Consider the following 16622-nt stretch of genomic DNA (forward strand, 5'->3'; position numbering starts at 1 on the left):
AAAGGAGGAATCTGCTTTGGGGCCATTTTCCCCAGAACTCCAAGATGTAGCAGCTGGCGGTGGCCATCATTGTAAGAAAACTTCAGGACAAATGATGACACCTGCCAAGGGACCTCACCATGACACTCACAGGTCTTGGTTAAACACGAGCTAATTAATTTTCACAACACCCTTGTGAGGTGGGAAGCAGCATTTTCTCTGTTTTACAGATGGGGAAGTGTCAGCGCGTAAACATAAGTGATTTGGCCTCTTTACATAGTGAAGCTGCGACAGGCCTGGGAATGAGAAGTCCCGGGAATTCAACGTCCAGACTTTCATCCTTAACTTATGCTCTAATTCATCCCCTTAGTGAAAGTTTTCCTTTTCTTATAAAACAATATCTGATAGCATATGTACCCCTGTTTTATGGCTACATAATTACTCGGTGTAATTTTTGTCAAGAAAATAAAATCGTCACATTTAAGAAAGGGCCCGGAAATCATCTGATTAACTTCCACCTCCTCATTATACATCCAAGTTATTCACCATAAACATAGAATTTACTAGTACCAGAGTACAGATTATAGCCCTTCTATGTCTTTACTCATAGCCAACCTCAGTTTTAGTACATCCTACATGTGGTCTCTCACTGATTCCTTTTCTGTGGAATGCCACAGAGTTGTGCAAACTGAAAATGTCATGGTTAGAAGTCCCTGTTATCAACACCAACAGTGCACCTGGCTCAAATCTTCTGTACAATCCCTCTGTTAAGTGGCTATGATTAAACACAACCAATGATCAGAAAGCCACCACCTACTAGGAAGCCCATACCACCTCCCAACTGCTAGGAAATTCTCCTCCCCCTTCAACAGCCATCAGATCACTGCCTTTTCCACCACCGACCTGCATTCCCTGCCCACCCATCCTACAAGACCTCTCTTATTTGATTCTGCCTAGCCATCTTTATTACTGTCAACTTGATATTCTTTCAGAAAATGTTTATGAGGCCCCAGGTATGAATATCACCAACAATAAAATGATAAATGAGGAGAATAATCCAATAGAGGTAACTATGCTTAAATGGGCATTTTTTGTAAAAGGCAATAAGGGCTTTGATGGGCCATGTATTACATATTAGGGGAACAAGGAAATTTTATTACTTGCCTACTATCTATAAGCACTGAAGATATAAAACAGTGTTCCCTGAAGGAATATAGAGTTATTCCCTGCCCTTCAGAAGCTTATGGTCTAAAAGAAAGAATAAGTATATAAGTGTTGACTTATTAGAATCCAAGTAGTAATGTGTTATAGAAATGCGATATTCTACCATGTTATTTATAAGATGTTACTGCATGTATGTAGGCATAGCTATTAATAAACTCAAGTCATTAAAAATTAACTGATCCTCGGAGCCACTGAGTTCACAACCGTGGGGAGACATCTTCGCATGGCTGGGAGAATGATGGCCCCCAGACACCAACTTCCTGAGCCTGTAGAACACCTACTAAGTGCTAGGCGCTGTTCATTGAGTGTATAGTGTTGAACAAAAAGGGATGACCTGGCTCTTTTAATTTACTCCTCTGAGGAGACAGACACTTCAGAAATATACATGCAAAGAAATAGATGACTACAATTGTGATAAGTGCTATAAAAGGAGAGCAGTTTGCTATGAGAGAAATGTAATTTTTAAAGAGATCAGAAAGAAAAATTATCTGTGAGGACCTCACATTTCCTCAGAGATCTGAGGGACCCACAGGGGTGACCCGGGCAGAGAGAGAGGGAAAACGTGCATTTGGTGAGCTTTGGGACCTGAGGGAAGACACAGTGCTCCAGAAGTGTGTGCCCCAGGGGCAGGGCCAAGTGGGCCAGCGGCGGGAGTTTGGGGTGGAGGTTCCATGCAGTAGAAGCGGGAGGAGGGAAGTTGGTGGACATTTCTCTGCTGGAACACATGGGAGCTGGGGAGCAAGGAGGGTTGTGGAGAATCAGTGCCTAGACGGTCAGTAAACTAATAATCGACCTGAACTGTTTATTTTCAGAGGGCAGGTTTTAGTTCTGGTCTGTTTTCTGTCTTCTAACCTTAGTATACATGTCTTCAACTAGAAAATATAAAATCCTTGCTGTTGTTTAGTCCTGTGTCCTGTCTAAAACAGGTATCTCTCCATCAAGCGATGAACAGTTTCTTAATGACAAAAGTATATGAAGCCATAAAACAGAATCTGCTGTGGCTAATCATTTCCTCTTCTGGTCTTTGTTCAGACTCGCTTGAGCCTCAGGCATTGTCTGGATTTTACTGCCATCTAGTGTCTCTGAAAACATGTTTATTTGTGTTTCTGAACAAGACACCAAAACTGCATGAGTAAATGTATTTCTGCTTCTGAAATGAGAGAATCCCTTTTAGTTTTATTTATATTGCATTTAAATCAGTTTTTTCATAAGTTCAGTCTTATTTTTTATCCCCTCTCTTTTCTCTGTCCAGTTATCTAGGGTTTCATTGATCCCTCTGATTTACACCCTTACTGTCTGTCTCCTTAAGGCTTTCATTGTGAGACTTCCTCACAAATGTTGTGGTAGGTGGTCAGTAAGCCCACTGGACGAAAGTGTCTGGCCATAGGGAGAAAGTAGTAGCTGAAATCTAGCGCATATCCTGCTTCCCAAGTCAAATAGAGAGGGGTTGTGGCTGCTCAAGGACAGCCATCTTCTCCTAATTTGCATATATAAGTTAGCAGCAGTGCTTGAAGTCACTCCACAACAGTTACCCCACAAAAATCAGGGCTTACTGTTCCCCTGAGGCTACTGGTGTTAGGATGAGTTTTAGTTTCTGTTACAGTCTGTTTTTATAAGGCTCAGAAAGATCGTCGTCCCAAAACATGTTCTCAAGCTATTGCATTTCATTTTGTGAATCAAAGTTTTGCATAGAATATTGCAATAATGGACACTCTTTTCAGAACAGACGTGGAGGTTTATGTGCATTTGAGTTACAGTTTCCATGCACGTGTTCAGATATACCAGAACACCTTCCCTTTTCCACCACATACTTCATTATAGTTCTCTTTTTTTTTTCAAAGGTCCCAAGCCACTCGTTTCCGTTGGCATCAGCCAGCTCCTTTTGACAAGCAGCAGACATGGGCGATAGATAACGTCTATATCGGGGACGGCTGCATTGACATGTGCAGTGGCCATGGACGCTGCATCCAGGGCAGCTGTGTGTAAGTGGGTCTTTCTTTTCCTTCTGTCAAAAGTTCCCGACTCATGTTCCAGGCAGGAGATTTTTCTGAAACTTGTTTTTGAATCTCTCCCAAGCTGCCTTAGGCTATATACACTTTTCCTGAAATCTGACATTGCACTAACTATGGAGTCTTTGGATATTTTATCTTCATTCTTAGAGGTTGGGAACTGAACGACAGCCATCTTGTCAGGAGAGGCTGAATTATAATTGATTTTCGTTTCATTTTATTTTATTTCCTTCTGTGTTTCTGTGATACACCTGAGCCTTGAAAAGGACATGTAAAGAGGTTCATGAGTTCAGTTTGTTCCAACAGAATAGTAATACATCATAAGTATTTTCTCACTTAGGTCTAATAGGTGTAATAATATGCATTGCTGTGGTTTAATTGGTATTCCCATGTTGTTGCATAAGAAAGTTATAAACATCTGATGAGTTTACCAGGTGTGTTTGATAGAAAGGCCTACTGTTATAGACTGCCATAGCATCTTTGGGAGGATCTAAATAAAGGACTCATGTGTTTTCTGTACTGCAGGCCTCTGTGCTTTTTAAAAAATATATATTATTCTGTTCAATGGGGTAATAGGAATGAAGATGCTTATGAGAATTGCTAGTCCCTTCTCCATTAATCTCCACACACCTGGGAAGTCTTTCCTTTGATTAATGATTCCAGCCCATGCCTAGGATGACCTCGGACACCCCAGAGCCTCATAGTCCTATATTCCTATTTCTCCCCCAACCGAACGGGAAGTCAGTCCTGTGGTCGAGACGACAGATGCCATCCAAAGTACCTCCCACTGTTTGGAACATGGTCTCTTTGATTCCTAATTAGCCCAAAGCTTCTATTTTAAAAACCCGTTTCATAAATTCCCAGGACCTACCAGTGTAGGTGGGCAGCTGCAGTTTTCTGTCAGCCATCCAGAACTGTGTCGTGTAGACAGAGCTTTAGTAAATTCTTTGAAGTGGCTTCTTTCTCTCCACCTATAAGCCCAAGTCACTACTTTAGGTAAGCTTAAAGGCAGTTACTTTACAGCTTATTTCTAACCTAAACACTGTTAAGGAGAGCAGGTGAATTCTGGTAAGCTCTGCGAAGATAAATAACCTTTCATCATCCTGGACTAGGAAAAAGAGTTGGCTTCACTAATTTGAGAACACAGTTGTGGAGGCTTTCTTTGATGTTGACTTGTCCTTTCTCTTTCTCCACATCCAGCTGTGATGAGCAGTGGGGTGGCCTGTACTGTGATGAGCCAGAAGCCTCCCTTCCAATCCAGCTCAAAGACAACTTCAACAGAGCTCCATCCAACCAGAACTGGCTGACTGTGAATGGAGGGAAATTAAGCACTGTGTGTGGAGCTGTGGCTTCAGGAATGGCTCTCCATTTCAGCGGGGTAAGTGTTGGCTGCTGGTTACTCATTTCTGCATCCTCTGAGTTCCCCCCAAAATCTTGAGTCTCTTTTGAAGTTTAATTGGCAGATCAAGATGCAGAATTAAATACTCTAAATGCACAACCCTGATGTGAACTTGCAACTTTATGCAAATCAGAAAATACCAATTATTTCCAATATTTTCCTATCACAAATCAGTTGAGACAATCTGATTATGCAAGGTGGTGTCAGCATAAGACTTAGTTAAGTACACATTAAAAAAAGGACTTAAACGAATCTCTACCCTGGAAGAACATGGGTTGTACAATGTGTGAAGGTCTTCCATCTAGATAATGCTCTAATTGAAAAACTCTTGAGTTTGCAACAGATTTGGGATTTAAAGAGCCAAAAATCTGGAAAATGAGCTTCGTTTCCTGAATTTATCAACAACAATTAATCTTTTCTATAAATTCTCCAAGAAAGGATAATTGTTAGTAATTACTAGACATTTATATTTATAGCAGATTATTTGGTGAATGACAACAGCAATGTTAGAAAATGTCTTTCAGAAATTTTATAGTAATTCTACTTTGCTGCCAAAGATGATTTATTTAAAAATAGCTTTTCCCCAATACCACAAATATCCTCCATAGGCAATTTATTTTAAAAATTACAAGTTCATTTTCCTTTATTTCCCTACCATACCCTTCTATAGAGTTCGCATTTGAGTCAATGAAGTACTTTACTTACATGCAGTGATTTAGCTCAAGAGTGACAATCTAAGATTTTTATACTCATCAACACTAAGAAGGCCCTGTTTACCATACTTTTCTTAGCTTAGGTGGAACTCTAAGAGGCCTAGTTTTCCTTATATGTTCAACTAAGAAAAATCTACCTTTCTACATTAGTGAATTAAGATAGATAACATGAAAATCATCTATAAAAGTTCAAATAAAAAGCTTTGCAACTGTTGTCTCTGATCATACTTAAATTATATGAAGTTTTTAGATGCAGTTATTTTTAAACTTCACATTGATGTAGTCATCTCAACATGCTATTTTATTAATATATAATGCCTTATAAAAAAAATCCAATGAATGTCCATTAATAACTAGAAATAGTTTAAGAAAAAACAAGTTACTTTCATTCCAACTCCCTTATTGCTTATAGGAAAATAGAAGAGAATCTCCTTAGACTCCATTGCCCTTTGTAAGTTCTAATGCTGAGATTTCTAAGTTCAGCAAATCCTTGCTGAGTTCCCACTGTGTGCTAGAGACCATGCTAGGAGCAGTACAGTAGGAGAGATGATAAGAAAATCAGTATTAAAATACCATGTGACTTGTATTCCAAAAGAATCATCAAAAGGACAGAAGCCAGAGAAAACCTGTAACCTGCCATTACAGTTCCTCGTGCAGTCATGCTCCCTTGTCACATTCCGTTGTGTTCTGCTCTTTTCCTTAGGCCTGCAGTCGACTGTTGGTCACTGTGGATCTAAACCTCACTAATGCCGAATTTATCCAATTTTACTTCATGTATGGATGCCTAATTACACCAAATAACCGTAACCAAGGTGTTCTCTTGGAATATTCTGTCAATGGAGGCATTACCTGGAACCTGCTGATGGAAATTTTCTATGACCAGTACAGTAAACCTGGGTTTGTATTCTGTTTTATCTCCAGTAACTAGTAAGGGTCCGTAGACACAGGGTTCACGCAGGGGACCCACACCCTACTGATGGGTAGGCAACACCTCTGAGACTGACATGAAGATAAAGTTTCTGAACTGGATAAACAGCTGGTTTGGGTGTTTATTTCAAAAACTAGTTTTTGAATCCCAGAATATCACAATGCCAATAATGAATAGACCCAGTGCAAAAATCCATAAATTAGTAAGTATATGATAATTCCATTTCAGCAACACTTTGGGAAAATGGAAATAGGAAAGCAATTTATTTCAATAGATAGATAGATAGATGATAGAGATGATAGATATAAGATAGATAGATAGATAGATAGATAGATAGATAGATAGATAGATAGATAGATAGATGATAGATAGATAGAGTTTAGTCATTTTAGGGAATTGGGACCTAGAAAATAAACACAATAGAATGTAAATATCCTTAAGAAGCCTAGAGTATATTTTCTACATTCCTCAGAAAACTCTGAATAAATACATTGTATGGGTCATTAAAAATATATGTATATTTCTGAAGGGCAAAAGCAAAATCAATGTGACCAATTAGAAGAGTCAAAAAAACTGTTAAAAAGGAAAAAAAGCATTATTTATTGAAGTGGGAAAAGGAGAAATGGGAGAAGGAAGGGAAAAGAAGAAAGAAGGAGAGAAGGAGAAGCTGAAGGAGGGGACAGCAGAGGGGAGCAGACAGGAAGAGAGGGAGAAGCAATACAGCCCAATCAAGAAACAAGAGAATTTTTAAAAGCACCAAGAAAAGGAAGAAGAAACAGATAATCCCTCAATTTCTGGCAAGCCAGGTAGAAGCTAAAAATTAGGTAAAATGTAAACAACGAATCCTGTAAATGGTAAGTTAAATTCAATGTATCAGCTAAAAGTAGGTTCAGCTGTGAATGGCAGAAACCCCAAAATAACTTACAAGGTGTTTTTTGCCTCCTTACATAAAGTAGAAGCAGAAGTAAGTAGCCCAGGGCAGCTACAGCAGCTCCACAAACACCTGACACCCTGGTTCCTTCTGCCTGGTCCTACATCGGTGACTCTCAACACACAACCTCCTCTCATGGCCTAAAAGCCGCTCCGCAGCCAGCCAGCAGGAAGGAGGCTGGGACGAGAAGGGTGTGCCGTCTCTCCCTAAGGACGCTTGCTAGCAGTTATCCATACTGTGCTGTCATTTCAGTAGCCAGATACCAGCCACAGAGACACAGCCAGATGCAGGGGCGCCTCAGCTCATCTTTATTCTGGGTGACTATTAGCCTCACTAAGAAGATGGGCTCTGACTGTGAAGGATGAAGCAGGGAAAGAGGAAATGCCAATAGTCTCTGCTGCAAGCAAAAGTTTTAAATCCTGCACTTGTATTCAAGTTGGAAGCCAATAAAGGAATTTAAATATAAATTCAGAGGTACCCAGTGTAGTGATGAAAAAAACATGCTTCTGTTAGTAGGAGATAACAGGGCAAGTGAACTGTTCCCTTGGTTTTTATGGAGGAAGTTATAAAAGTTTTACGTGTGAGTTCCTGAACACTCAAACAGCATAAGAGACAGAAAGAAGGAAGTTATGTTTCTGCAGCATAAAAACATAGCTGTTTAATCCACTTTAGTTCTCTGAAGGAGCAACAGTTTGACAGAGGTAGGAACAGTGGTCACAATTTATTTAAACTTTCATCAGTTTTAGATAAATTTCTACTCCGAAGGTTTATAAAATGTAGTCAAGGGTTTATCAGCAAAAGGAAACTAATTTAGAAATCGGAAAGGAAAATAAAGTTAGGAGATTAGTGCTCTGGATGAAGAAGTATGATTGTGTGTCCCTCCAGATACAGAGAGATTTCTGTTATTATCTAATACATTTTAAAATGTTAATTAAGCATGCCAAATCAATGGAGATAAATTATAGAAAGACCTGACTAAGCATGCAAAAAGATGAGAGGGATGCAGATAAGCTGCAAAACTGAGATGTTTGAGGAAATGATCTTTGCAAAAGATTGTTTGTCTAAAGACAGTCCCAAACTGCCAGTAACTACACAAATAAGGGTCTAGGATTCACAGTCTACCCTTTCCTTCCCTAAGACCAACATCCTTCAACTATTATGGCTCAGAACATACATAAGATGATGGACATAACCAACAAAAGTATTTAAAATCCAACCAAAAGCACCCTAGCTCCAAATGGATCTCCCCTGGTTCTCCTTCGTGATGCTGCCTGCTCTCCTGGTCACTGTACCGAAAGGAGGACATAAAAGAGAGAAGAGGAAGGGAAAATAAAGTCCACAAGGAGGTTCTGTGTAAACAAAACTAAAATAACAAACTCTCTTCAGTGTGAAAGACAAAAACTAAAGGGACTGTCGTCACAGCCCTCAGCTTCAGGGTCTCACCAATGAGCATGGGCTGATGGGCCTCATCCTGGAACACTAAACCAAGAGGAAGCCCTTGGAAGTAAAGGGAGGTGGATTAGCATAGATAGAGGAAACTTTATGCAGAAGGAGAGTAAGCCTCAGGAAATATTCCGTTCCCCAACAGACTTCATGAGTTGTGAATGCAAGTGAAAGAGTTTGATACATTCTTGGGGTTTAAATGCATAATTGTGATTGAAGCATATTTTAGACCCTGTTTCCAGCTAGTTAAGGTTCATGTTGGACCGTGGAGCCATGTCTGTCAATGGTGACTAAGTTAGGGACAGCATCCTGGACTTGGTAGCCCATGGCTCCCACTTAGCATTTCTTAGTATTATGTTTTCAGTAAAGCATAAAGACAGTGTCAAACCACAGACAACTGATAAAGTAACTACATAGAGCCTGGTGCCCTCAGGTTAAGAGCCTAAATGTCCTGCCACAATCCAGTGTCCATATTCCAAGCAAACTGCTGGCATTCACCAAAGAAGAATGAAATCAAGGTGCCAGGGGAAGGACACGTGTGAAAACAACCCCTAGGTAACAGAAAAAAATGTCAATAGACCAATGTACATATACCCTAGGCCTACAGATGCAGAAGGGCCCCTGGGCAAGCAGAAAATTATATAGAGTCCCTCTAAGGCCTGCCCAGGAATGATTAGAGTAGTTCCAGGATGCTTGAATTGGTTCATGTTCTGTTTCCCCAATACAAGGAGTCCTGAAACTTTGTAAAATCAAGCCTGTTTATCATGGTTTTTAAAAATTACTTTAGCTCACTAACCATGTGACTTGCAATATCTGTTTTTATTATTGATATATTTTTTCATTGAAGTACAGTTGATATACAATATTATATTGGTTTCAAGTACACAACATACTTGAACAGTTATTCAACAGTTACCATATTATTAAATCCTCACCCCCACTAGTGCAGCTACCACCTTGTCAACATGCAAAGACTGACTCATAATATTGTGTCTCTGGCTGTAAATATTTTACTCGCCTGAGACATCTGACTAGTGTTTCCCCATCACTGTCTTACAGATTTGTGAATATTCTTCTCCCTCCCGATGCTAAAGAGATCACTACTCGCTTCCGCTGGTGGCAGCCCAGACACGACGGCCTGGATCAGAATGACTGGGCCCTCGACAATGTCCTCATCTCAGGCTCCGCTGACCAGAGGACAGTCATGCTGGACACCTTCAGCAGCGCCCCCATGCCCCAGCATGAGCGCTCCCCCGCGGACGCCGGCCCTGTGGGGAGAATTGCCTTTGACATGTTTATGGAGGACAAAACGACAGGTACAGCCTCACTGGTGCTGAACAAAAGTCCAGTGGAAATGCGTTCGGATTTGGGTCTTTTCAAAAGAGTAGAACGGGGCACCATCTCCAGATTCTCAAATGGTTCAGAAACAGTGGAAAGGGTTTCACCCTTTTGTTTCACTCAGTCTTCCTGGTTTACATTGTAACCATCCTTTATTTCATTCAAGCAGTAAGTATGTTTTCATAGATAGAATTCTATGATTGCATTGATAGGATAATTTCCTTTTCTTTAAAACTCTTCACTTCTGTGTTTCCTGTTTCCTATTTTGGGTAGAAAGCCACCACTTCCTGGTTCTAATATCCAAAGACCAGTGTTTCGTTTTGCTACATGGCAAACATGTTTGTGATGGCGTTTCATGTTTCAGAGTGTCCGAGATACCGCTTGTTACCTTCATTCTCAGCAGGAGCTGCGCAGGACTCCTGGTGAATGCGGAAGCTTCTCTTCGTCCTATTCTTGTTGTAATGTCTTGTTTCTTTTTATTTCATGATGCTATTCTGGTCACCTTTCTTTAAAGTGATGTCTTGTATTATGTGGCTTTGTCATACCACATCCTTGGTTATACCACATGAAACATGGTATCTTCAGGGAAACGTAGTGATGTTTCATTATACATCTCATGCCAACACTGCAAGTGTTACCTGAACAGTGAGAACAGAAACAATAAACCACTATAGAGTCATCATACAGTGGGACTGTGTCACACCCAATTCGGCACTAAAAGCTTGCATAGAAAGGACAATCTGGATGTATTTTACAATAAATAAGACTGATAAGAAACCTCCAGAGAACTGGAACCTATGCTGAAGAAAAATTGAAATTTGAGGAATATTAATAATTTGAAATACTTAATTATTAATGTTTTATTATAAAAGTAATACATGTTCAATGTTTGAAATTGAGAAAATACAGAAAATCATGAGAATGAAAATAAAAATTACCTGAGGGTAGCTATCATCAATATTTTGGTATTTTTCTTTTTTATATGCCTTTATATAATAAACATTACAAAATTATAATCAATTGTACATATCTGGAGCCTGCTTTTTTCATTCAGAATTAAATCTTGATCATTTCTCCATATCCTTAAGTGTCCTTGAAAATGTAATTGTAATAGCTGTATAATACTCATCATAATTTTTTTACCATTTTGACATTGTTGAAGATTTAGATGAATTATCCTCATTAATTCATGTTAGGATATCATATGGCACAGTAGTATAATTGCAAATATATAATAAAATCGTACTTACTTTTAAGGAGAAAAAGCTTAAAATGTTCTCACCACTACCAAGTATTCTTATTTTTTGAAAAAAGGTTATTGAGAAGATTTGCTTACATAGATGTGGGTCAGAACTTTACCAAATTACTCATTTATTTTTCCCTGTGTAATGTTTATTTAAGTGAGTTTATGATCAGAGAATAATTTAAGTTGTTAACTATAACTGCTTCTGTATAAGTAAAAGCGAATATAGATTATTTTCTCAAGTGCCTAAAATACAGATTTTTTACTTAAGGTTTAATTGGTGACATACAATTGAAGAAACAAATTTTCCAGCTACTTCCAGAAATGCAAAAATGATGCTCCTAGAAACTGCAATATCTACTTACAAAAGTAATTTCTGATATTGCAGAAGAGATGCTTGTTGATTAATGCAAGCCCTTTCTCATCAGGATTACAGAGTTCTAGCAGAAAATATATACCCCATAATAAACTGACTTAGAGTACTCTTACTATATTTAAATTTCTGTGTACTTTGACTCTTGAGTCCTATTATCTAAGATTAAATGTAGCCCCAATCACATGGAATGAAACTAACAGACAATGGCATTGTGGTAGCCACTTGAATCCCAGAGATAAACTGCTTGGTCTACAGGGATGTGCTGTGTTCAGACAAAATGAAAAGGAGGCCACACAGGTGAAAGCTGAATTCCAGTTAAGTTGTTTGGTCTCTTCTCTGACTCCTAGAGGCCTTCCAACTCCGTGACTTGCATAGTGGCCCCAAGCTTCTGGTTGTACTCATTCATCTCCACTGTAAATGCTGCAGCTAACCAGGAAACTTTCAGAGAAAAGGTGGACCTGTAAAATCAAAGTATATCGTGAATTAGATGCAACTTGTGTATATATTTAATTTCTGGCCTTTGGGGAATATAATCATAATGTCAAAATAGCAAGAAAAGAAAGGGAATTGCAAGGGGCGGGTGTGTGTGTGAGAGAGAGAGAGAGACAATATGATATACTCTGAACTAACCAAGTCATAATCTTGCTGCTTAAGTTTCCTTAGATTCTTACAAGCTTTTTTTTAAAAATCACTTTATTGAGGTATAATTGGCATACAAAAAGCTGTAGATATTTATTATGTACAACTGGAAGAGTTTAAGTATATATTCATGAAACCATCACCACAATCCAGGCTATAAATTTATCAATCATCTCCAAACATTCCCTCCCAAACCCTCTCTCTTTTTTTTAATATTGCTTTTTCTGTTATGATAAGAGCACTTAACATAAGATCTACCCTCTTAGCAAATTTTTAAGTATACAGTTCAGTATTGTTAACTATAGACACTATGTTGTTAGTAGGTTTCTAGAACTTACTCATCTTGCTTTACTGAAACTTTATGACACTTTCCATGTGTCCCTCTGCCCCCAGACCTGGTAACCACTATTTTACTCTCTGGTTCTATGAGTTAGATTATTACAATTTTTTTTAATTCACTAGACAATATTACCAGAATTTGAATAAAAGTAGCTAACTCACTTCCCTATTACGTTACTAAAAATTATTTCTCCTTTGCATCCTGCCTAAAAAGTTAAATATCTGTCAGAAAAAATATATATATTTTCCTTTGCTTTTCATTCATGAAACATAAAATACACTCTTTTTTTTCCAAATGTAGACTGATATCAGATATTAGGTATATCGCAATCTCCTAGTATTCATGTTCCTTAAAACAATGGGCTTCCACTAGTGTTTTGTCTTTGGACTGATGTAATATGTTTTTTTGTTTATTTATTTTTTCCCAGAGTCTGTCTTTTTTATTTTTATTATGGTATCATTTATTTTCAATCTTATGAAGGTTTCACATGAACACCATTGTGGTTACTAGATTCCCCCCATTATCAAGTCCCCACCACATACCCCATTACAGTCACTGCCATCAGCACAGTAAGATGCTGTAGAGTCACTACTTGTCTTCTCTGTGCTATACTGCCTTTCCTGTGCCCCCCTTATATTATGTGTGTTATGGATTGATGTAATACGTTATAAGACACTTCTACTTAAAATAATTCCAGATCTTGCTTAAAGTGAAAATTTGCTTCAAGTATTTTTGTCATAAATTTTTAATAATTTTTTTTCTTCATTAAGTGAATGAGCATTGGCTATTCCATGATGATTGCACAGTAGAAAGATTCTGCGACTCCCCTGATGGTGTCATGATTTGTGGCAGTCATGACGGAAGAGAAGTGTATGCAGTGACCCATGACCTGACTCCCACTGATGGCTGGATCATGCAATTCAAGGTGGAAAATGCTGTGGTCTCCATTACATGAATAACCACATACTAGCCATATAAAAAAGAGAAAAAATTATAGGAGGATTATATAATATTTCATTGACTTAATATATACTTTTTGAAAAATAAAATTTAATATTAAGGTAATATACATCTCAACTATATATAACTTAACAATTAAAAGTATTTTATTTCTGAACTTTCCAAGGTGAACATTCCATAAGAGTAAATGTGTTTCTACTCAGGATTTAATACTGATAAAGCAAAACACTGACAATAAAAATATAGAATATGGATTTCAATTCCTTGAGTTTATATTGTTATATGACCTTTGCAATTTTTTCCTTTTATGAGAAGATTAAAGCTATTATGGTTATATGTCCTTTTTTTATACAAGAGTGTTTTGATGTTTCTGGAATAAGAAAATTATAGGAAACAAAGACATGATTAGTATTAATGCCAACATCAGTTTTGGCCAAGATTTTATGTCAACTAATTTATTTTATGTCAACTAATTTATTTTATGTCAACCAGTTTATTGTCTAGTTCAGTTCCACTGTATTAGCAAACAAATGTCAAATTCTGGCTATCTGCTTCCACAAAACCTTCTGTGCCTTATTAAAAGCACCTTCTGTTATCACTTCATTGCATCTTACTTGTAGTTGGAAGTGATTTATTGAGAGTCATAAATTGAATGGCAAAATAGTAAACTTGGAAAAGCTGTTAGCAATCCTTCTTGGTTGAGCTTTCTGCCAAATAGACATGCCAGACCATTAGCACAACAAACAACAATTTGTAAGAGTAAGCCCAGGCCTTCCAGGGCAATCAGCCAGCCGTGGCAGAAACACAGGCTTAAGCTTCTTTCCAAACTCCCTGCACAATGTATTTGGCACTTTCTCTAAGTTGTCACTTTGGGCAACCATGCCGACTCCTCCATCCATCAGCAGAACAAATAACAAACCTGAAAATATGGGGTGGGTGTGGTACAGTGTCAGTCAAGTCACTAGCAATTTCCTTTCTGCCAAGTTCTTAGAGAAAAAATGTCTAAGATGGTTTTAATACCTTAACCATCTTGCTTTTCTCTTTCTTAGATCTCTGTTGGATGTAAAGTGTCTGAAAAAGTTGCCCAGAATCAAATTCATGTGCAGTATTCTACTGACTTTGGTGTGAGCTGGAATTATCTGGTCCCTCAGTGTTTACCTGCAGACCCGAAATGTTCTGGGAGTGTTTCTCAGCCATCTGTGTTCTTCCCAACTAAAGGATGGAAAAGGATTACCTACCCACTCCCTGAAAGCTTAGTAGGAAAGTAAGTAGAATATTAAAAAGCCTGGTTCCGAGCATCTAGAAGCAGATTAGGGACACTGTTGTTGAGCCTGAAACTATGTGAGACTGTGGGTAAAATGCTCTCTTCCTCCCTAACTTTAAGGGTCCTCTAATTGGTGACCTGCATAATGAGCTAAGATGAGGAGACCTCAAGCTGTAATCCTCAGACTTGTCAAGATGGGCTTTAACAGGCCCTTCCATTTTCCACACCTCAGTGTCTGTGGAATAGACATGGCCTTGGAGCCAGGTGAAAAGGTGTATGCTACCTTAGGGACCTTGTACACTGTGCCCCCCTGCCCCTGCAGCATACGCTGTCCACATTACTGCCTTGTCAATCCATGACAGATGGAGCCAGGAGCAAATCCTGCCTCATCGTGCTATTTGCACAAACCCTAAATCTTCATGCTTTTTATAAGTGTGGTTTGTAGGCTTCGTTTTTCTTTACCAAAGCATTGTGTTCTGCACCTGCACTGAGAAGAAATTAGCCTGGAGTTGTGGTGAACTGAGATGATTGAACTGTTGTCTGAAAAGTGTGTGAATAACTTAATTTAAGGCAATTCCAAAAGATTTCCCTTCAACTGTAAAAGTAGGGAAAAAAACACATTAAAGTATTTGATGTGTACGTTCACCATGTGCATCACAGAGTCTGGATAAATGAAGAACCTTCTTGTGAAAGAATTATGATATATGACCAGACAAGAGCCTTTGAATAAGGTGCTTACACATGGCTCTTGCAGTGCCCCATAGGTATCATTTACTACATGACCACTCACTGTTTCCTGGAACAGTGACTAAAGGGCTTAGTCAATTAACATGCTAAGAAACTAAATCAAGATGCTTTCAGCTGCAGGTGACAGAAAAAACCAATTAGAATTGGCTCAGTTAAAAATGAACTGTACTTTATAATGAAAAAATCTAAATAGAAGTGGCCCCTGGAATTGGTGGATTCACAAGCTCAACGATGTCTTCAAGGCATTGTTATTTCTCATTCTCTTACTCTTCTTCTTTGCTCCACTGTCCACATACGGGTGTCACACTCAGCTTCAGGCCAATTCCCCTCATGAACATAGTCGGCTTCCAGAAAACTGGAGCAGAATGCATCCTTACATCCTGTGGGAGAGAAAAAGAGTTGCTTTTCTTTCAAACCAAGCCTGAGCCAGTAGCTCCTTGAATCCCATTGGTACAAATTAGCTCAGGAATGCATTAATCAGGAGGTAGGGGAATTACATTTGATGATTATCTCATATGACTCATCTGCAGTGAACGGATGCTGAGGAGCCACCGTAATGTCACTGCCTCATTTTCTCCCTCCTATTCTCTCTCTCTCTCTTTTTAAATAAGAATGTATAATTTACATTCGGTAAAATGCCCACATCTTAATTGTTTAGCACAATGAGTTCTTACCATTGGTTATTCTGTAACCACCACATAAACAAGGTACAGAACATTTACATTGGCCCAGAAAGTTCCCTCAGGCACTTAGGGCTCTTTACACCAAAATAAGTGCGGTGTATTTTAATGTAGGGTTAATTATGAGACTTATATTTTCCCTAGAAGACAAAGAACAATGCTGAAATTACAGTCTCAAGGAAATTGTCCTTTAATATAACCCTTTCAAAATTATTTTCTAATTAGCATAGTTACTCTGAGAATATTGAGAATATTGATTACCTTCGGGGAATTCAGAACTTGCTGTTTCCCAGCCACCTGAGAGCTTTGTGTGTGCTAACAAGGCTCTGTCAAAAGATCCACTCACCTTCTGTTCGATTTCAGGAATGCAATTAATGATTCTGAATTGCAACACAATGACTGAATTCCA

The 16622-nt window shown here is 38.5% G+C and overlaps 1 protein-coding gene across 2 annotated transcripts in view; it reads left to right on the forward strand.

The window, feature by feature from the left end:
* RELN (reelin) overlaps window positions 1-16622 on the forward strand; it is a 482819-nt gene that overhangs the window by 440532 nt on the left and 25665 nt on the right. For both annotated transcript variants that reach the window (XM_057504425.1, XM_036892412.2), the window contains exons 47-52: window positions 3045-3185; window positions 4413-4590; window positions 6028-6221; window positions 9686-9942; window positions 13333-13487; window positions 14572-14786. In XM_057504425.1, coding sequence (XP_057360408.1) covers window positions 3045-3185; window positions 4413-4590; window positions 6028-6221; window positions 9686-9942; window positions 13333-13487; window positions 14572-14786 — 1140 coding nt within the window. The remainder of the gene's footprint in view (window positions 1-3044; window positions 3186-4412; window positions 4591-6027; window positions 6222-9685; window positions 9943-13332; window positions 13488-14571; window positions 14787-16622) is intronic.

The sequence above is a fragment of the Manis pentadactyla genome, chromosome 7, assembly GCF_030020395.1.
Source record: "Manis pentadactyla isolate mManPen7 chromosome 7, mManPen7.hap1, whole genome shotgun sequence".
In the NCBI taxonomy this organism is placed as follows: Eukaryota; Metazoa; Chordata; class Mammalia; order Pholidota; family Manidae; genus Manis; species Manis pentadactyla.